Source organism: Sitophilus oryzae, unplaced genomic scaffold, assembly GCF_002938485.1.
Source record: "Sitophilus oryzae breed Bouriz unplaced genomic scaffold, Soryzae_2.0 scaffold_1586_pilon_pilon, whole genome shotgun sequence".
NCBI lineage: Eukaryota > Metazoa > Arthropoda > Insecta > Coleoptera > Curculionidae > Sitophilus > Sitophilus oryzae.
In genome coordinates, this window is record NW_022146265.1 from 1,514,168 (window position 1) to 1,537,119 (window position 22,952).

The 22,952-nt window shown below is 32.5% G+C and overlaps 1 protein-coding gene across 1 annotated transcript; it reads left to right on the forward strand.

The window, feature by feature from the left end:
- Positions 1-4,191: 4,191 nt before the first annotated feature.
- Positions 4,192-22,418, forward strand: LOC115879769 (venom carboxylesterase-6-like). Its single transcript, XM_030896756.1, has 11 exons — positions 4,192-4,295; positions 5,327-5,464; positions 10,901-11,056; positions 15,154-15,305; positions 15,394-15,569; positions 15,844-16,040; positions 17,165-17,345; positions 18,800-18,963; positions 19,206-19,335; positions 19,840-19,957; positions 22,160-22,418. The coding sequence occupies exons 1-11, from the start codon at positions 4,227-4,229 to the stop codon at positions 22,365-22,367; spliced, it is 1,689 nt and encodes a 562-aa protein (XP_030752616.1). The 5' UTR covers positions 4,192-4,226; the 3' UTR covers positions 22,368-22,418.
- Positions 22,419-22,952: the final 534 nt, after the last annotated feature.

Below are 22,952 nucleotides of genomic sequence, written 5' to 3' on the forward strand. Positions count from 1 at the left end.
TTTGTGCGTCATTCCATTGGTATGCTTGCAGTGCGACCAATGGGGCATTCCATTTTATATTTATAACCAAATATATGTTTTGAGAAGACTTTGACAGTTAAAACAACAAATTACAACAGATTATATATTGATTATTATAACGACTTGAAACACCACGGCACTGGAATTAAGTTTTATTTAACCTTGAACAGATTAGTTCACATGGTAGCGACCTTTGAATAAGAAGACTAAGGAAGGAGCATAATGCTATCCATGTATTCATGCATGGTGGGCGGAAAAAGCTCTCTAGGGTGGGGATCCTTGACAGTTCTGTTTGACGCTTCATTTGACACATTTGAATTTGATTTGAAATTTTGTGGATTTGTCAGTCTTTACGGAGCTTATTTTATGTTATTTATTATTTATTCTACTACTGATAGTTGTATAAAGGTAGTAAATCTAGATGAAAATTGTGGCAGAACTTAAATTAACAGTGACACTATCGCGATTTATCGAAAAAGACTCTAAAATAGTTGGTTGTGTAGCGTGCGGTAGATCTCGGCAAAAATTGAGTGAAATAATGGACCAACTTTTCGCTAGTAAGTGACTATATAATATACATATGTATAGTAAACCGATCATTTATGAAATTCACTTAAATTAACTAAATTATATATTTTTCTTGCATTTTAGCTTTTATTTATTACTTGTCAAAGATTAGATGTCAAAGAATTTAGATACCAATACGTTAAGTTGACTTACCTACTTCAGTAGGGTATCGCATATTTGTGTTAATAAATACTTATTATAACTTATCTATTTTTATTAGAATTATATATTTTTATAACAATTTTAATAACTACCAACATTTATTCACAACGTAAAATAAAATAACAAATTATTGAGTCTACCCCACGTCTACCCTACATCATAGTTTTACATTTTTTAAATAAAATTAGAACGGCACTGATAAACCGGAATTTAAGTCGGCCACATTTGAGGCCCATCGCGGTGTACCTAAGATTTTTGATATGCTCCTTCCTTAGTCTTCTTATTCAAAGGTTTTGACCCTGTTTTGACAAGACTTTGACAGTTAAAATAACAAATTACAACAGATTATATATTGATTATTATAATGACTTGAAACACCACGGCACTGGAATTAAGTTTTATGTGACCTTGAACAGATTAGTTCACATGGTAGCGACCGATAAATCACTCCCAAACATTTGTGGCGTTTACAGGTAATTTTCTAAATATTCAATAAATTTTAGTAAAATGTAGTTAGGTTATGTTATCATAAGAAGTCAAAATACATTAATTCGATAATTAAATATTCTTTTGGATTGATTTCCGATTAGATACAAATAGCTTGATCATTGAAATTGATCTTTGATTTATTGATTTGGATTAACAAATGCTTTTCTTTCTTTAATTTAATTGTAATTTGCTTTGAGAAATGCTTTACCTGGACCGTGTACTAAGACCAGAAATCAGCATTTCCTCTCTAAATTCAAAAGCAATAAGCATACCAGTAAAATATGCATAGGAATTAGAAGATATTAAAATAACCGATTGTTAATATAATTTTCTTATCTAATCTTTTTTTAAATATCGGTTATTCACCCAAAGGTTATTGTGCCGAGTTCAAAATTGAAAATTGTTTAGGTCTGGTTTTTTTAATATTCTGGATTGTTGGCACTATATTCTAGATCGTATAATCTGGATACGTCGTTAGCCCAGCTACAGCTATTCAGATTAGGCTTAAATTTATTTAAATACATTTTATTGATCCTAATCCATAGAGAGTTAACTATTGTACGTTTATATAGTTGTTACTTGGTATAGTATACCCAGAATTATAAATTTGCATTAATATCTCTACGAAGATATTTTGAATTTTGAAACATTGAAACAGTGTGTATTTTCGAGTAAAATACTATGCTTATGTGGCAGGCGGATTTTTAGCGGTTTTTTGGTTCATAACTTTAAAAATATCAACTTTTTGTAAATAATTTTTCTATAAAAAATTAAAGTACATATATTTTTTTATAAATTTTGTTAATTAAGGGCAGGATAATAAAAAATAAAATTTTTATATTATACATATATAAAATGTGCCTAAATAAAAGTACATGTATTGTTGCAGATGAAAGAATCCACTGTCATTATTTGTTAAAAGAGAAAAGTATAGAGCGCATTATGGGTGGTAATTCTTAAACTATGAAATTTAAATGAAGTGAAAAAGTAAAACCCCTTGCAATAATGAACAAGTCTGTACAGATATTACTCTGTACAGGATGTTTCATGAAAAAAAATTGTTAGCAAACATCAGATTCGTATTTAGCGCGCCAAAAACATAAAGAACAAAATAAATCAGAACTACATCAAAACTTTCCTCAGAAAAATACAATTTGACTAGACTAATAACCTCACAATTACACTACAAGTAAAGTTATAGAGAGTCTATTCTGTTTAGTACTAGCTGGTAATCTTACTGTTTTGGTGACTAAAACCGTAGATTGAAAGAATTCTTCAATCAACGCTAAAACTAATGGAGTTATCATATTAACTAAAATCCATAAATGGTTAGGTATTATAAGTTTATATTTTTTACGTAATGAATTGATAAATAGACTGGAATGTCAAAATAATTTGAATTGTTTTAACATAAAATAAATGATTTTGTTTGCTTAATTGAAAATAATCCCGCAGCTCAAATGTACTGTTTGTCAAAATATCATTTGCTCTGATATATACAGGGTGTAAATGGATCAGTGAGAAAAGAATCAGGAAGTGACAGGTTATATTACAAAAAATAATTATTTTTTTACTGTCATAATCTAATCTACTCTACTTTACTATCATAATCTAAATACTATCAATAATAATTTTTTTTATTTATAGTGTTCCCTGCTGATATTATATCTAGACTCAGAAGCAAAAAAAAACGCAACGGAAAATTTTTCGTCAAGTTTAAAATGTTTCAATATTTTTTTTATTTTTTTAGCTCAATTTCTTTGATTTTTTTACTATAATATAAATATATCAACTTTAATTCGTATACTCAATTTATTATAAACTTTAGTATTTGACTTAATATGCAAGGTTAATTGAAAAGTTGCTTTTTACCTCATCTTTAAAACACCCTGTGCAATAATTTCGTGAGCAAATTGTCCTAAAACATTATTTTTCGGTCAGAACTATGTCTCCTGAATATTTTGTTAAGGTTAATTTTTAAGAGCAAAATGAATTAGCCACCAACATTTTGCAATTTTTTCAATTATCGTTACTTTTTGATGTTATCCTTCATAATGACCAGGTAGTTTTGGTGATTAGTGTTGTGTACGATTGAATATGGTTCTTAGTGTCGAAGAGAAGAGAAAAGAAGAGAAGAATGGGAAAACATAACGCAATATATTTACGGCCTCATTAACAGTATGAACTGACATAAAGTTATAACAGCCGGGGGAGGCAATACAAAGTATTAGAGTATTTTTTACGAGTTTTTTATTTGTTTGGACACTTAGTTATTACATTTATTTTTGCAATAATCTTAGTTCTGTTAATGTTACTAATATTTATTAAAACCAAGCCTGTGTCGTTACTTTTCAACGTTTTTTAAATTTTAATATAGAGTTCTAATCAGTGTCGATATGACCTTACGACAATAGTCATAAAAGCCAGCGTGATATTAAAAAATAACATCATAAACTAATGATAGTTGAAAAAATTGCAAATTGTTTGTGGTAAGTTCATTCCGCTCTTAAAAATTAACTAGGGTATGTGTTGACATGAGTCAAAGTACAAAATGCTCAGGTGGCATGGTTCTAATCGAAAAATAATGTTTTAGGAATATTTTTAGGCATATTTTATTTGTTAAAAAATGTAGTAGACACGGACAACATTTTAGACTACGATATTGATGAACTAGTACAGTCACCACCATTTTTGGCAGTTATTTATTTACACCCTGTATGTAAATTGGCTTTTGTATGGAATATTTAGTTTACAACTAATAGGAAAAAATGTTCCGTTCATAATTTTATTGTCTCTATTGTATAGTACAAATACTTTTATTACTAGTGTCTTAAATATCCAAATACGAACTAAGTAAATCGGTAGACTAACAAATATTGACACATATATGAAACATCCATATAGATAATATAGAAGAATGCCTATATAAATTTATTTTGTGTAGGCCTTTCTTTAGATCAAAAATAGTGTAAGATCCAATTTTCAAAATGCGTCTTTTCTGGAGCTGTATTTTAGTATTTAGTGTTGTTTACGTTTTCCAATACGTTTCTTGCATAGTGAGTTAATCATTTATAGTTTTTTTTTTTGGATAATTATAGATCAACTGGATAGTTTACCAACTAGCTTATACCGGGTGCGTCTCAAAAGTGGTTCACCCCTTAACTTTTTTTATTTTTTCAGATAAAAAAAACGAGATTTGGTATGTTAGTATTAGGACATAAATTAGGATTGATTGACGTATTCAATTGTTTTTGGCCACTTCCTGTTTCACTGGAAATGACTACAACTTTTGATGTTTAAATGGCACACTCGGTATTTTTTTTACTTTATTCGATACAAAATGACACTCTGAATAGAATGACATATCATATGTTAACGTTTAACATTTTTGCTTAAAACAAAATTGTATTTTAAATTTCAATCTATAGTGTCATGGCTATATTAAAAATGCTAATTTTTATCAAGGAGCCTTGGAAAAATAGATTTTATCATCTAATGTTTTTAGTGTCTTGTACTGGCCGGTTAAAAGAGGCCCAAATCGTATTTTTAATCATATTTCAATTGTTTCAAATGGAACGATGGTGGCTCATTAGCATATTATAATATTTGGAAGAAGCATTTTATGAATGGCATGTTACAATTTCAAATAAACCATATGCAAAAATGTCAAAAGTTGACATATGATAGGTATGTCATCCTATTCAGGGCGTCATTTTCTATCGAATAAAGTAACAAAATACCGAGGGTGCCATTTAAAAATCAAAAGTTGTAGTCATTTCCGGTGAAACAAGAAGTAAACCAAAAAAATTGAATACGTCAATTGATCTTAATTTATGTCATATACTAACATACCAAATTTCGATTTTTTCTCTGAAAAAATAAAAAAGTTATAGGGGGTGAGCCACATTTGAGACGCACCCGGTATAAATGTTTTGATGGAAAACCTTTTTTATGTGAAAAAGTGATTTCCGGCTTTGTTTAATATCCCACCAATATATCCAGACATTTAAATAATTTGTTAACTATCTAGCTCGTGTATAAAGCCAACGAAACACTTTAACGATAACATTAAGTTGTTCTGTTTTAGGACTATAGTCCTATTGTGACTATACCTGATGGTCAAGTAAGAGGTATAGAAAACCAAACCATTGGTGAAAATAAAACATATTATGCCTATAAAGGTATACCATATGCACAGCCACCAGTAGGAGATCTAAGATTTGCAGTAAGTTGTTTATTTAGCCTTTATCAGTTTAGCCAAATAATTTGAAAATTATACTTAAGTCTTGTTTTGGGCTACCTTATAAAGAAATATAGCGTATTTTAGTTTGATTAGTTTTGTTTAGCAAATATTATTCCAAAAAAAGCAAATATTATTATTCCAAAGTCTAAGATAACTTAAGTAAGTCCGGCTTTCTGCAAAAACTATAGTCTACACTGAATAATTTTCCTTTAATCGCTACACAGTGATCTGGTTTTGTCTGTTGAAACTTCTTACTAACAGCTATTAAATTGAAGGATTTGAAGGACAATCTTGAAAAAGTGTAGTTTGAAATGTTGAAAAAGTAATAAATTAAAAATTAATAAATCATTTGATTCGCTTTCACAAAATTTGTATTAAAATAACCGTCTGTCCGTCTGAGGACTCCAAGGTAAGTAATCCACTTGCCGAGTTTGGTACCAATGGACCCATAATTAAGAAAAATGTTGACGATTTCTTCCATTTAGAGCAGGGTTTCTTAAACTTTTTGCAGTCACGGACCACTTTCGCAATTTGTACAATTCCACGGACCCCTATCAGAAATAATAGAGCAAAATAAAAAAAAAACCTTATTTACATAAAAAGAAAACGTTTATTAGTAGATTTATTACACGTACACTAGTAAATTAGTGAGAAGGAACCAACAAAATTTAGTTTAGCCTCAATGAGAACGTTAAATTGTAGGGGTTATCTTCGACAAGGCAAGGCGCATATCATCTGCGACGTTCAATCGGTTGCGACTTTTTGTTTTTATTGAGATCAGAACCGAGAACTCTGCCTCGGGGCAAAGGTACGTAGTAGCAAATGTTATCAGAACGAATAGCTCGCTTGACAAGAAGAGGGTAAGCTTGACTTAAAGAACGCCAAAACTCGTCAAGATCTATTGCATGAAATTCAGCTTTCAAAATTTCTTTTGATCTCATGTCAATTAAGTCATCTTTAATGAGAACTTCATCGCTGATATTTGATAGGATGGTTACCGCAGAGCCCTGAAGAGCCCTAAATCTCATTCAATTGAGTAAATATATCTGCCAAATACGCTAGCACCAGTACAAAATATTCGCTCTCAAGATATTCAGACAGTGAATTTCCTTTATCTTTAAGAAAAAGTAACACTTTCTGTTCTCAACTTAAACAATCGCTTTAAGACCTGTCTCCTTGACAGCCAACGAACTTCTGTGTAGTAAAGCAGTACTTCATGTTCTGACCCCATTTCTTGACAAAGTCTTTTAAACAGGTGGTTTAAGGCTCTTGCTCTCATGAAGTTAATTATTTTGACATATGTGGACTTAACTTCCTTCAGAAATGTAAATAAAGTCCGTGAAGCCAAGGCATGCTGATGTAAAACACAATGAGTTATTATGACATGAGGGATATCTTTCTTGACCAAAGCCGCGAAACCAAGCATTGCGGGATACCAAGCATTGCGGGTATTACCAAGCATCGGTGCAGATACTATCAAGTTTAGTCTTCTAGTCTATAAATTTTGTTGGTTGAAAAACCTTTTTGTCATTTCAAAAACATCTGAAGCTCTTATAGTCTCCAAAAGTGAATTGCAAGAAAGAAACTCTTCTTTAATACTACGTGTGTCTTGTTGTACGTAACGGACAAATACCAAGAGTTGGCTACATTGTGGCACACCGGTACTTCCATCTAATTGAATGCTGAATGGAAACGGTGAAGCAATTAATTTTTCAACAACTTGTAAAACATTTGATGACATTTCAACAATTCTAGAATGAATAACATCGTTTGATAAGCGAACAGCTTCAACTTGTTTTTTTTATCCTTACGCGCGTTGCGTAGTGTTTAGTAATTACCTACTGAATTCGCCGCCCTACACTATTTCTTTTCTTAATAAATATGTTTACAGTTAATTGGCGTAATGCGGACCGCGGACCTCTGATACACATGCTATGGACACCTAAGGGGTCCGTGGACCACACTTAAAGAAACCCTGATTTAGAGGCTTCTTCTTCTTTTAGTTATTGGAGATCTTTCGATCTGTTAATTTTATGGTTGCCTCTGTAGGAGTTCTTGGGAGATAGATTGCCAACTGTCTTTCCATCTTTTTGGAGGTCTTCCCGACTGTCTCTTACACATTGGTTTCCCTTCAAGACCTATGCGTGGTTGGTAGCCTGTTTTCTTCCATGCGTTTTTCGTGTACATACCATTGTCTTTTTCTTTGCCTACCCCATCTCACTACGTCCTGTACGTCCACATTGTTGTCTGATATTTGCGTTTCTAATTCTGTCTCTTCTAGTCTTCCCCATTATGGTTCTTAGGTTCTTCATTTCAGCGACAGACTAATATGCTTTTGATCTTGTTTGTTTCCTTTAAGATGCCATGCTATTTAGAGTCATCGGTTCGAAACGTCAAGTGCGTCATCCTGTAACCCATTCCCAATTATGCCAAAATTGGCCCACATTTTTCTTTAATATCAAATCGTTAGTCCTATCCTGATGAAGATGTAAACAAAACGTTGTATCCAACTTTTCAATTCCGTCGCTCACATAGCTACCCACCAAATTTGGTCGCGATCGGATGACATCAACTTTTGACGTCAAAACGACAACTAACTCTCATAGTGGCACGTGTCGTACACGGTCAAGTTGGTCTTGGTCCAATCCAAAGGTCCAATCTATCGACATACCAAATTTCATTTAAATCTGACGATTTTTTTATTTGATTCATTGATGATGAAGTTTCGTAGTACACAAAACGTTGTCAAAATATCATAAAAAGATGGGGCTCTTTGAGCTTCGTGTACACTCCGAGTTTTAGCTCCCTAGTTAACATCATAGGGCCCGAGTTACGACGCTCCATTGCACTATAACGTCCCATCGTTACAACTTTTCCTGACGCCTCTCGTGTGTGACGGCCTTTAACTTTTACTCCTATAGCGCCTAAAAAAGTTTCACTTCAAAAATAAAACATGTATAAAATTGACAAAATAATGATTTTGAATAACCGTTGGATATTATAAAGTGGAAATTTGGGTTATATTTTAACGAAAATCGATATATTCGATCTGCCTAAATCAACTGTCTCAATCAACGTTTATTATTCGTTCAGTTTCACTGAATTCTCCAGTCAGATTGTTACAGTAAAACTGACTAAAATAAACAATGACTAAAGGATACAAGGACATATAACAACCGAGACCAAATTGTTACCATGGTACCAAACAGTGCCGTGGCCGTATATTTTTCTTAACTTGGCTGCTTGAAGGGATAATTCTATTTTTGATAAATGTTTTGACTACGCTTATGGTGTAGGCGGTGGTATCATACTAATTAATGACGAAAAAAACGTATTAAAATGTTAACAAAAGGTATAAAACTAGTATCGACGTATAGCACATATCAAGTATATAGTATCAGAAAAATAATTACCAAGTTCAATAAGAAAACGCCAAAAAGGTGGAGTGGACTGTTTATTTACTTATAAAACACAACTCCTGGCTCTTTCTTATCATTGCGGCTTTTACACTTGAAAGCTGAACACGTCACCATTGTAATAAAGTTTATACAAAGTTCACTACACACAACAAATTATTAAAAATCGCTAAAATTGTCGCTGTTGACGAGGTGATGATTCATCCGTAGGCTCCAAAATGATGGCGTCTAACGTAACAAATTCTGCTGCAGCCCGTATATGAGTGTTACATGTCCTTGTATTCTTTGGTCATTGAAAATAAACGAGAAACATTTTGAGAGATAGTTATTTTTTATGAGAGATTTATAATTAATTAATTATAATTTTCTTAGGTGTCAAAATCAACGCCTTTTTGATCCTAAAGCTGATTTATCTATCATACGCTGTACCTACATGTAGAAAATCCTTTCTTTTCAAAAAATAAGTTTTGAATTTCAATACAAAATTTTTTGTTTGTCTGTCTACAAAGATCTATTGAATTATAGGAATATTTACTTAAGGATTAATAAAACGTGCAAAAGATCGTCGGGTATTATTTGATCTATGTTTAAAAAAATCACGGGATGGTAATTAATAGGCTTATTATTGTATTACTATTAAAACTAAACCTAAATTATAAAAATAAATGTCTCATTTTAATTTCAATGAATTTGTGAAATGATTGCCGATAAACGTTTTGACGCTTGTCGAGATAACACAAATATTTCTACGAAAATTATATAAAATGTTTGTTTTTGAATTAATTAAATATCTCTCTTATTGTCTTTCTTTTAGATTGTTGTTTAAAATTCGCACAATATTTATATTTACGGCTGAAAATAATAATACATTATCTTTGTACTATTATTACTGATAAGTATAATTACTTGTTTAGTATGTGCAAAATTACAGTAAGATGTAAAATACTAAACTATAGAGTGTCTAACGAGAAAAAAAATATGACATTGACAGTTGTGGTCTGCCATTTTAATTTTAAAGTAGATTGTATTTTCTGTCATTTTATAGATATCATCTGTCAAATTCGTCTTTTCTTTTGTTGAGTTTACTTTTGTTTACTTTACCAGTTCTTCAAGTATTAAAATAATTTGTGTATCGATTGAGTGTTATAATTCATATCAAATAAACTTTTAGTCACGTGATTAAGCTTGACCGGTAAAGCGTTGCCTACTTTGACAAATTTTCTTTTAATCAAAATATTTTAGGAAACAAAAATGAATTAATTATGAATATATAAGTTCTTATTATTTACATCAACTAAACCCACCTCCTAAACAGCACTTAAAGGATATAAAGGCCATTACTACAACTTTCCCGTTCAAAATATGTACTTCTTGTACACTTTACATAAGAAGTTCTAAAAAGAACAATGTTCGACTGCAAGGTCTGCTAGTGAAAATTTTAAAGCTTAAAGTATCACAACACAATTTATTTAAACCACAAAATCGTAATACAAAACTAAAGTGTCGAAAAATTAATGACAATGTCAGGAAATAAATAAATAAATGTGGCAACATTTTCTTACAGCAGAGCTCCCACCAGAATGCCCAGCGGTAAATTTAAATTCCAGTTAGTCACACAGCCCGGCGCGGCGCCCCATCATGGTTGGCAACAATGCATTTAAAAATCGCGCCTTCAATTACGCAACGAAAAGTTTAATTGGTATAGCTTGTACGCACTTGTACGTTATTTTTTGTATATTTAATATATTTATTTGATACACTTGAAGTTATAAATATGATCGATAAAAAACGTCAGCGATAACTATAAAACGGAGATCGCTGTCATTTTGAATGTAAATTTATATAGGGAATGTCATCGATGTTCATTTCCAAGCCAGCTGGATGCTGTTTTTTCTCGATCATATGGTATTATCTAGCTAAAGAACTACACTGAAGAATTACTAATGATACACTTAAGAAGAAATGCCAAAATAAAGTTATAAAAAAGTTGTTTGTTATATAGGCTCCAGTTAAAAATGATGCTTGGTCTGATGTGCTGAACGCCACAGGACAAAATGATAAATGCACTCAGATGGACGCAGATATTGTGATAATAGCCACGGAATCCAATGTTATTGGATCAGAAGATTGCCTGTATATTGACGTATACACAACAGATGTAAGTAATTATAATGGTCTAGTTTATCTAGACGAATGAATTAGATGCAGTAATAAATAATTTTGTATATTAGCAATAGTGGACCGTTGCCGGCCGCATATTTGTAAACGACGTCCATGATCGCGATTAGGTTCTAGGCCGAACGATATCGCGTAAACAGCATACGATATCGCAAATTCGTCTGGTAAATAGTATCCGTGATTCCAAATTTTAACTGCCTTAATACCTCTTATAAACACCAGACGATATCACGAAATTTATTAATGGGTTGCTCGTAATCAGCATTCAGAATCGCAAATTTTGTTTGTCAACACAAATTAAACGACCTAAATTTAAAAAAGTTTTTTTTTCCACCCCTTCCAATAACAACCACGCATATTGCTGCTTAACTTTGGTGATCGTACGAAAAAATACACGTTGACGTGCTGTTGATTTCCAATCTAAATTTATTTCCTTTATCTGATACCAGGTTAGTTCGTCCTAAAGCAATGTTGTATCTGTTCATATTCCTCGATCCATTTTATTCACCCTGAATGTTTTGTGATATTGATAAAGAGGGGTCATCTGTTCCTATCTCACTTGGAGTAGAGTTCCCCAATCGGATTCGCCATCTTTAAGTGTCTTGTTTCTGTCGTATTTCTCAGAGACATCGCAGTTTGTTATGGATAGAGTCTTATTCTTGCCTTCGCCTTGATCACTAGTGAAGAAGCGGAAGGTCCAGAAGCGCCTCAATTGATGCAGTGAGGTTTTTCCTATGGAGTTTGACTGTGAGGTCTCTTAAAATTTTAGGATTAATTTAAATTTTAGAAGGATCCCGGAGGCGTAGATGTCCATTTCTCGTCTACCAATCTAAAGGTTGTGGGTTCGAATCCTACAGCCGGCATTTCATCAGCCGACTATTTTTAATAAAAATAAAAATAGTTTGGGTACCTAGGTCGACTCAGTCTTAAATGACTACTCGGGATTCACAATCCTGAGGTAATAATAGGCGGTTGAAGAGTAGTGTTAGCCACATTACCTTCCTTGTATACCGAACTGCTCTAGCATGGCAAGCTGTACCTTGCTACTCCCAAGGACTATAAAGTAAAACCTAAAATCGTGTGTCGAGAAATCAACAGAACATACACTCATCGGCAAAAGTCTTGCACCCCCCAGATAAATTTATTTCTTTGCATAGCATATTGGTGTGGCTATGTGTACAAATACCTTAATATGTGCCTACAAAAAATAGGTCATAAAAGCAATGAAAGAAAACCTTATCGATGGAATGTGTATGGTTTTGCTATTTGCGGTCAAATTTTGTTTCTCAGTTCAAGTTCAATCTTGTAGTAAGTGTTGTGAAAGGCGACAAAAATGCCAGGGCACAAAATTTCTGCCTTCGATAGGGCCCGAAGAAGGTCTCAGCTCTGATCTCTGATCTTTTAAATTTAGTGCGAAGTACTGTAAGCCGAACTATACACCGGTATATGGACACCGGAAATGTAAGATCTCGTCCTAGGTTGGGCCGAACAAGGGTAACGACTGAACGACAGGATCGCTACTTGGCTCAATTTTCCAGAAGAAATCGGTCAGTTCCAATTCGAGAGCTACGATCTCAGTTTCAACAAACTTACCACCGAGTGATATCAAGCCGAACCATTTCTAAGCGACTTTCTAATGCCGGATTGCGGCGCGGCGTAGACGTCCACTGCAAGTCCCTCTATTAACTTTACACCATAGACAAAGGAGGCTACAGTGGGCTAGAGAATACCAGAACTGGTTATTACCTCAGTGAAGAAACGAAATTTTCACTGACGGTACTAGGATAGGTTTGATCAGTGATGACTATCGTCAGCGAGTGTGGAGGGAGGCAGCATCGCTTGAATAATCTGGGGTGGCATCATGTACAATAGGCGAACAAAGCTCATTCATATTAATGGGGTGATGAACGCCCATTTGTATGTGGAAACTGTAATCATACCAATAATTTATCAACTGCGAGAAGAAATCGGCAATAATTTTATTTTTATGGATGATAACGCTCGTCCTCACAGAGCTAGGATGGTCCAGGAATCATTAAATAAAGGGGAAATAACTCGTCTGGACTGACATCCACTCTCCCCCGACATGAATCCCATTGAAAATGTTTGGAACTACATCACCAGAGCTGTATTTCGCAGAAATAACCCACCAAGAAATCGCCAGGAGTTGATCATTGCCGCTCAAGAGGAATGGCAGAACTTACCTCAAGAAACCATAAACAACCTTATAGTGGGGATGCCCCGACGACTTGATTCACTCATAACAAATCGAGGAGGCAATACTTTATATTAATAACCTTAATTTTGCCAGAATTTATTATTTATTTATTTATTTTCTCTTGTTTGTCAAACATTTTTCTTTACGGAATTTGCATTTTTTTGTATTTTGGCAAAATATATTATTAAACTTGGTAAAAGTTTTCCCTTTTTTGTGTTATTTTTTACATAACTTTTGCATCTATTGATTTCCACGAAAAATTAGTTTGAAGTGTATTTTTTTTAAATAGTAAGGGGATGCAAGACTTTTGCCGATGAGTTTAGATTCACAAATGACACTATTTTATTTTCATCCAACTTACATACGTACATATGTAAATTACTTAAACCAAATAAAGATATAATATATTTTCCATAGAACTTAATGTAAATCTCTAATACCTAACTGTTCTTAAAAAAAGATATGTACTTGTAACTATAAAAAATTAATATCAAGAAGGAATTAAGTTACAATCTTCAAGTCAAATTACCTGCAAAGAATTTTAGAATTTAGAATGAGTGGGAGGGGGGTTAATCACTTCGACCTTACAGATCCATTGTGTCCCCCTTTCTTGAATCATAACTCATCATACAGTCCCAGGGCTTTGACAAAAGCCAGTATCTGGGACGGTTTTATAGAGAGTAGTTCTCCATCTCCAATATCAGTCGTACCAAAATTCATGGCACGAATGGTTGTCGTCTCGGCGCACTCAGTGATGAGGTGTACTGGTGTTTCACCATCTTCCCCACAGAATCTGCATTCGCCGTTTCTTTCGTTCTTAGTTTCAATCTACTGAGGTGTTCATTGAGGAGACAGTGTCCTGTTAAAAACCCCGTGACAATCCGAAGATTGTTCTTACTCAGACCCAGGAAGATATGTGATTTTTCTTGATCATAAGCCCTCAGAAACTTCTTCGAGTGTCTTAGACCATTGCAAGATTTCCATTCCAGGTTGCGGATGGAATCTTCCAAGTTCTTGAGTTCCGCCTTGAGTTGGTTACCACTTGGAAAGCAGAACGGTTCTGGTCCAGTTAGTGGAGTGTTCGCTCCTTTCCTAGCTAGATTATTTGCTTTTTCATTGCCTTCTATCCCTTGGTGAGCAGGCACCCAGTGTAGGAGGACTTTGTTTTCTTGAGTACCTGCAAAGAAACTACACAAAGTGTATTTTTTTAAGTAAAGCTGGTTATTCTCCAAACGTTGGGTAAAATTTCCTGGAAATTTAAAACATTCTGTAACTTTATTCATTTTAGCTTTCATTTTTTTGTTTTGATTGATAATCTGATTTTTTTAAGTTAATTTGTTTTAAGTAATTACTGTGATTAATTTCTGTAACTTACCTCAATTTCTTCCTTTTTAACCAAAAGTGTTCTAATAATTTCTTTATTTTCTAACTTATATACTCGTCGTTTAGGGACAAATTAATTTTTTGCAAAATAATATTTAGTACTATATTTTTTGGTAGGCATCTTGCACTTGGAAATTTTGCGATCATGAATGCTGATTACGAGCAACCAATCAACAAATTTCGCGATATCGTCTGCGGTTTATAAGAGGAGTTAAGGCAGTTAAAATTTGAAATCACAGATGCTATTTACTAGACGGATTTGCGATATCGTATGCTGTTTACGCGGCATCGTTCGGCCTAGAACCGAATCGCGAGCCTGTTCACATGAAACATTCAGTAGTATTTTTCTAAATTAAATTATACAGATCGTAAAATATTTTAATGCCCATTTGGGGTAAAAAACCCAGCATTGAATCAAGCATTTTGAAACTGGAAAGAAATTACGGAAATAAAAATAGTGCATATTGAATTTTTAGCTCAATTCAAGTTTACCGGTAATGGTTTGGTTCTACGGAGGTGCTTTCTCCACGGGTTCATCAAATTCCTCAGGACAACCCGATTATTTTCTTGATAATGATGTTGTTTTTGTGTCGTTCAATTATAGGTTAGGAGTATTTGGATTTTTAAGGTAATTACACACACCTTATCTTAACAATAATAAGTCTAATTTATACAAACGATAATCGAACGAAAAATTTATGTTATGATTTTATTAGTACCGAGGATGATGTCATACCAGGAAATTGGGGACTGAAAGATCAAATCTTAGCTTTAAAGTGGGTTAAGGATAATATAGAATATTTTGGTGGAAATCCAGAAAATATTACGATATTCGGTCAAAGTGCTGGAGCTGCATCGGTATCGTATATGATTAACACAAACCAAACTGAAGGTATTCCCTGAGTTTAGAAAAACTAAAAATATATTTTATATGTTTTACAATCTGGTAAACTTTCCATTGACATCACAAAATATCCCCTTTTAGAACTTTATCTGTCATATTAAGAAATGAAAGTAAATAAAGCGCCTCTTGTGATTGCTCGCATACTAAAAACTTCAATTAATAATCTATAATTAATTAATATCTACATAATTGATTTAAATGGAAATACCCTGTTCTAAAGATTCGTCTATAACTATCATGTTTTAATATACAATCGTTTTAGGTTTATTTACCAGAGCTATTATGGAAAGCGCTTCCAGTTTATGTCTTTGGGCTCTAACACGGAACGCAGAAGATAAAGCTTTTGACGTTGGCTCCCAAGTTGGGGTCAGTGCAAATGATTCTCAGACATTATTGGACTCATTACGAGAAATAAATTATAAAAAATTGAAAGTAGCTGAAAACACAGTGACAATAGCGGTGAGTTATATTTATACAAGGTGCCGCAATATTCTAACAATTGTGTGTCCAATATAATGACGTTTTGAAAACAGAAAGCTACTAATACCTCATCATATATTTGGAAAAAAACAAAATATTGTATTTCTTTATGTTTTCATCGCTTTATTGTTATTTATGTTAATATTTGTCAAATAAATGCCACTTTATCGTAGTCACTTTTATCTTTTTATAAAATGGTGCTATTAAATGTAAAATCCGATGTTTCCCAGATATAATTTCATATTTAACAAGCTTAAGGTTTTTAAAACATATAGCCTATATCTATTTTTGTTACTAAACATCCATATTAAATTATTATTATTATTATTGGAAATATACATTTTAATAATGCTAATAATTGATAATTTTTTTGACTCAATGTTAATCTAACAAGTAAAAAAAAAATTGGACGCCAATAATATACCGGAAGTTAAAGCGACATTATCGAAATACCTTTTCGTAACTTTGTGATCGCTCTAATTAATTACATATAGTTCATATCAAATAAACTTTTATTTATGCAGCTTGACCGGCACAGCGTTGCCCACTTTTACATATTTTCGTTTAATCGAAGTATTTTAGAAAACAATAATTAATTAACTATAAATATATCAAGAGTTATTATTTACATCAACAAAACTTACCTTCTTAACAGCACTTAAGGGACATAAAGAAAGGGCCATTACTAGCGCTTTCCTGTTCAACATTCCCTGATAAAGTTGCGATGAGTCTTTTTACGGCTATTAAATTATCGATAATTCGATTTAAGTATCACAACACTGTTTATTTAAAGCAAAAACTCGTAATACAAAACTAAGTGTCAAAATGAATGACAATGTCAGGAAATAAATAAATAAATGTGGCAACTTGACATTTTTACCGCAGAGCTACCACCTGAATTCCCAGCGGGAAATTTAAATTCCAGTTAGTCAGCCCGGCGCCGAATATGTCCATGATTGGCAACATTGAATTTAAAAATCGCGCCCTCGATTACGTAACTAAAAGTTTAATTGATATCAAATATATATTTATTAATTACTTAGTTTGTGTTATTCTATGCTTAGAAGTGTTGATCTATATCTATATCTGCCTAAATATTTTAGACGTATGCACTTGGTGATATACTGGCAGGTTTACCTTTTGGACCGGTTGAGGAACCGGACTCTTCAGAAGCAGTTGTTACAGATCGAAGTTATGAAATACTGGAATCTGGAGATTACAACAGTGTTTCTACACTTATCGGGTTTAATTCAAACGAGGCTGGGGGATATGCAAAATATGTTGGTGAGTTATTGTATTAATTGTCCATCACAACGATTGTTCGAAGGATTGCGTAGTACAAAGAACCGTACATTTTTCTGACTATTTTACTGACATAGAATATGTTGTGCAGTTTCTTCTCTTGGTTGACTAAATCTACACATAGCTTCATCTGTCAATCCCGTCAGCTTTAAATGCTTATTATACACTAGAAGATTTAGTCTGCGGACTTGGTCTGTGGATAAATAACTTTGTGTTGTGTGGCGGCCAAGCCTGTCACATTGTCACATATCAAATCCGCAGACTTGATCTGCCAGATTCATTGGTTTAAAAAAAGAAGGATAAAGTCGGCGGACTTGTAACGCTCTTCCTTTCTAAGCGGCAGTTTTTATTCCGATAAATATTTATCTATACAGGGTGTTTAGAAAAGCATGTGCCATCTCTCGAGGAGAGACCAACATAGGACCGATTCTGCTTTGTTTCGTAGCTACAAGGTGTTAAAATCTTATTATTTTTTCGTTTTATTATAATTTTCTTCGTTTCGAATGAAATTTTGAGGGTAAAAGTTACTATAAATGCGACATATTTTAAAGCTAAAAAAGTGTCGACGTATTCATCTGGGACGTGCATATGGGTTATCACAGGAATATTTTTCTAAAAAAAGCATGTACGCTACTGACCCTTTTTCTCTTGTTAGCGAAAGGGAGTGAGCAATTTATGGCCGATTAAATGTTGTCTCTTGATATTTTGTCGATTTCAGCCTCGATGAGATAAACGCAATTTTATTAATTTGCCGTTATCCAGCAACCTTTAAAAAAATAATATCATTAACTTGCAAAAGTTTTAAATAAGTACTCATTGAATCCTCATCAAAAAATATGAAATAAGTTTCTTATAAATATGGGTATGGAAATGCATAGTTTTAGAGTTACCGGATGTCAAAGCTTATTAAAATTTATATATTAATTTATAACTTATTAAAAAAAGTTTTTTGTAATTATCTTAAGTACCATTATTTTTTACTTGAAATTTCTATAGGTTGGACTAACGGTAATAACAACTAATGGTAATTAATGGTGTTTAAAGTGAACCTTTTTTATTAGCCTGTGAAATTGTGCCACAATGAATCATGTATTGTTTTTAAATTTTGAAGCCTTTTGTACTTAAATGCTGGGTTGGCTAAATGTATTATCATTATTTCGAATAAAAACAACTTCCTTACATTTTAGTCCCTTGAAGTCCGATTACTTGTGAACAACTACAGAACATGACCACTCAATTTTTTGTTGATTCGAATAATTGTCGAAAAAATATTGCAGCAGTTCCAATATCTTGTTATTAAAATACACTATATCTAATAATTTATGTATATAAAGATTCGTTATATTGCGGTGCTGCATAGTAAATTTCTGTAATTTTCTGTTGTATTTGCATGATTAATGTGTGAACACGAACTGAATGTAATAATAAAATTTTAGCTATAGCGGCGTTGATTCTGCTCGAATATGATCTTCAATTATCGAGGTTTGCACCATACGATTTAACAGAGAACGATGATACGAGAACAGTGGTTGGAACTGAAATTAGACTCCATTATTTTGGAATAGGTCTTATTAGTTTGCAGGCTACAAATCTTATTACAGTAAGTACCAGATTCATTTAAATATTTTTCTTGCAAAAAAGAAAATTATTTATGTAAAGAAAAAACACGAAAACTCCACAATACTTTTGATGTATGTTTTGCTAACTATGAAAAAAATAGCATGTTCTATTCGGAGTAAAAATGACTTTTGTATCACGCTTGTAATGTCAAATGTACAGCCTCGCCACAAAAAGTATCATTTTTACTCTTTTTAAAACACTTTACTATTTTTCAATTTTCAGTTCGTCAATGTCGACCAGTTTATTAGACCGATTCGAGAAACAGTGAATTTAATGTCTCAGTATGGTGATGTTTATTATTATGAATTTTCATACGAAGGAGAGTTAGGAGAATCTGACCGCGATTACGCTGGTATGAATTATTGTTTTTTTTTATTATTAAAATTTGTTGAATAAGAAATTAAAAGTTTCAAATACTTTGTGTATCAAATCATTTACGTTTCTAGCTACATGAGAAAGTCTCTTTCTTCTAGTTTTGTTTAACTCTTCTCTTGTTTTGTGATTGTCAATATATTTTGAAATCATAATGCTCTGTAATACCGTATGATCGAATAAAAACGGCGTCCAGTTGGCTTGGAAATGACGATCGATGACATTTCCCATATAAATTTACATATGAAATGACAGCGATCTTCATTTCATAGCCATCGCTGACGCCGTTTTTATTCGATCATATGGTACTTTCAATAATCTTTTTATTCAAAGGTAATATGATAATGATCATGGTGATTACACAAACAAAAAATGTTGTCATGACAACAAATCACGAATTTCTTGTATTTCAAAAATATGGAACTTTATGTTTTTCAGTTCATGATAGATTCAAGATTAATGATATTATTTTTTCGTTTTTCAGGTGTTGCTCACAGTGAAGAACTTAATTATCTATTTTATACTGGTGCAGAGGCAGATGATGACGATGAACTAACACGACAAAGACTAGTATCGTTATGGACGAATTTTGCTAAAACAGGGTACATAAATAAGACTGTATACAAATAGTATTATACCGGTCTCAAAAGTAGCTCACCTCTATAACTATAACTATAACTTTTTTATTTTTTCGGATAAAAAAACAAGATTGGTATGTTAGTACCTATATGACATAAATTAGGATTGATTTCCGTATTCAATTGAGGCGCTTAGAATAAAAGGGATACCTACAAGTGACTTTTTTCTAAATGCAGATTTAGATACTTTAGGTACCAATTTATTTGGTATAAAATGGAATTAAGTAAATTCTACAGTGGTACCAAAGGTGGTACTAAGTAGTAGAATGTAGAATTTAGTTAATTTTCTTTTATACTAAATAAATTGGTATCTAAAGTATCTAAATCTGTTCTTAAGTCCATTTAGAACAAAAAGTCACTTGTATATCTTTTATTCTAAGCCCCTCAATTTTTTTCGGTCACTTCCTGTTTCACCGGAAATGACTACAACTTATGATTTTTACATAGCATCTTCGGTATTTTTTTTTACTTCATATGATAGAGAATCATGGTACAAAGAATACAAGGTATGATATTGCGCAGGTTGGTCGCTACGTCACAGGTGATAACAGGCGCTATTGGTCAGCACCAAAGACATCTAAATAAAACCAAATCAAACCAAACCAAACCAAACCAAACCAAATCAAACCTATATTTAGATGTCTTTGGTCAGCACGCTCCGCGCGCCAGTTCAAATCGTCAAGATATTGTTATAAACCAGTTTTTTTGTTTATATACCGTCATTGAATTATCGCTAAGCAAGTTACTGTGGAGCAGTGCGTAAGGAGTCGGGCTAGGAAGCGAGTGACCGGAGTTCGAATCTCGGCCGGGACATAACTTTTTATTTATTTTTTTAAATACTGTTGTATTCTATAGTTTATTTTTGTAGTATAAAAATAAGAACTATTTATTCTGTTATTTTTTAATCTCCGGTATTAATATAAATTGATTGTTGGTACAATACCTCATTTAATATAAAATAATATTCTACTTTTTGAAATGTATCGGGCCCTAATTGTACCTAAAAGTAATATATTTTTAATGATATACCATATTGTAAACTATTTAATATTTCAGTCACTTAAAAAGTTAATTTGCATTGAATAATTGCCTACCATTAAAAGAAATTTGAGCTATATAATCCTTGATGGGCATATTCTGGGTATGCAAATACTTCCTCTAAATTTTGGGTTTCGTTCAACCGATTTATTCTCAAAACCTGAAACATCTACATGTAAAAAGAAGCACAGGTAACTAATTATAATAAACTTCACCCTTGGAATTACTTCTATCACAATTACAATACATTCATCTGCATTGGCATTTTCTACTTTTCGATGGGAAACAATAAAATTCCCAACATTTTTTAAATGATGTAACAATTCCTCTTGTGGTTACTTTTCCATATATATCCTCCTCTCTGTCCTCATGTGAAATCAGAGGCAATGAAGATGAAAATTATTTACCATAAACATCGCAAACTAAAAACCTAATAAACAATTTTATAGGTACCGAATATAGAAATAAATTTAGTATTCTTACCTATTATGGTCCAAAGTCCAAATCCATGTTATATTCTATTATATAACTATTATTTTTAAATATATTTTTTTGGAACTTCTGGTTTTAGTAATTATTAAATTAAACGAACTAAAAAGTCTTAAAAATAAACAGTTCTTAACCATAACCCCAAAAAATGCAGATCTCCTGTCAACTTTCTTTATTTTTTATTTATTCCTCATTTTCCTAGTGACGTTACAGGTGGTATGCGCGAACTGAACGAAATTGGAGCCGCTATCGATCATACCTTGTATTCTTTGTACCATGATAGAGAATGACATTTTGAAAATTTGTCAAAAGTTGACATTGTGATATGTCATTCTATTCAGAGTGTCATTTTCTATCGAATAAAGTAACAATATACGGAGGATGTTATTTAAAAATCAAAAGTTGTCATAATTTCCGGTGAAACAGGAAGTGACCAAAAACAATTGAATATGTCAATCAATCCTAATTTATGTTATATACTAACATACCAAATCTCGTTTGTTTATCTGAAAAAATGAAAAAGTTATAGGGGTGAAGCACTTTTGAGACGTACACGGTATATAGAAAAAAATTAAATTAGAGTTTTTTACAAAAAACACTATGTAGCTTAAATATTAATAATGAGTTATCATATTTTAGAGATCCACTATCATTCGACAATTATGGGGTACTTGAAAATGTGACTTGGATAGCAAATACTGCAGAAACTAACGCAACTGATACTGTCTACTACCTAAACATCAACGACACACTAACTTTAGAATCTAATCCATTTCAAAGTGATTGGGAGTATTACGGTGCTGTATATGATACGTACGGTAATGACTCTTATTACACTACGTACTAAACTGTCAATGCAATAAAAAAATATGAGAAATAAATAAATATATTAATAGTTCTCTTTTCGTTTAAACACATTTTATTTATCCCCCGAAACCCCATTTTTATTAACCTTAAGCCTTACAAATATTGCGAATACAAATATTGGAAATTATTTTTTTTTTCAAATGATCTGTATAAATTGGTTTAGTAATAAACTTTGAATAAAAAAATTAAGAATGGAGTGTAACGCTTTTCCTGTATTCATGCAAGGTCGACGGAAAGAGGATTCTAGGGTGGGGATCCTTGACAGTTCTCTTTGACGATACAAAAGACGTTGACGTTGTGAAGTTTTGTGGATTTGTCAGTCTTTAATAAGCTTATTTTGTGTTATTTATTATTTATTCTACTACTGATAGTTGTTGAAAGGTAGTAAATCGAGAAGGAAATTGTGGCAGAACTTAAATTAACAGTGACACTAATGCGATTTATCGAAATAGACTGTAAAATAGTTGGTTGTGTAGAGTGCGGTAGATATCGGTCAAAAATCGAGGGAAATAATGGAATCACTTTTCCCATACGTGTAGTAAACCGTTCATTTATGAAATTCCCT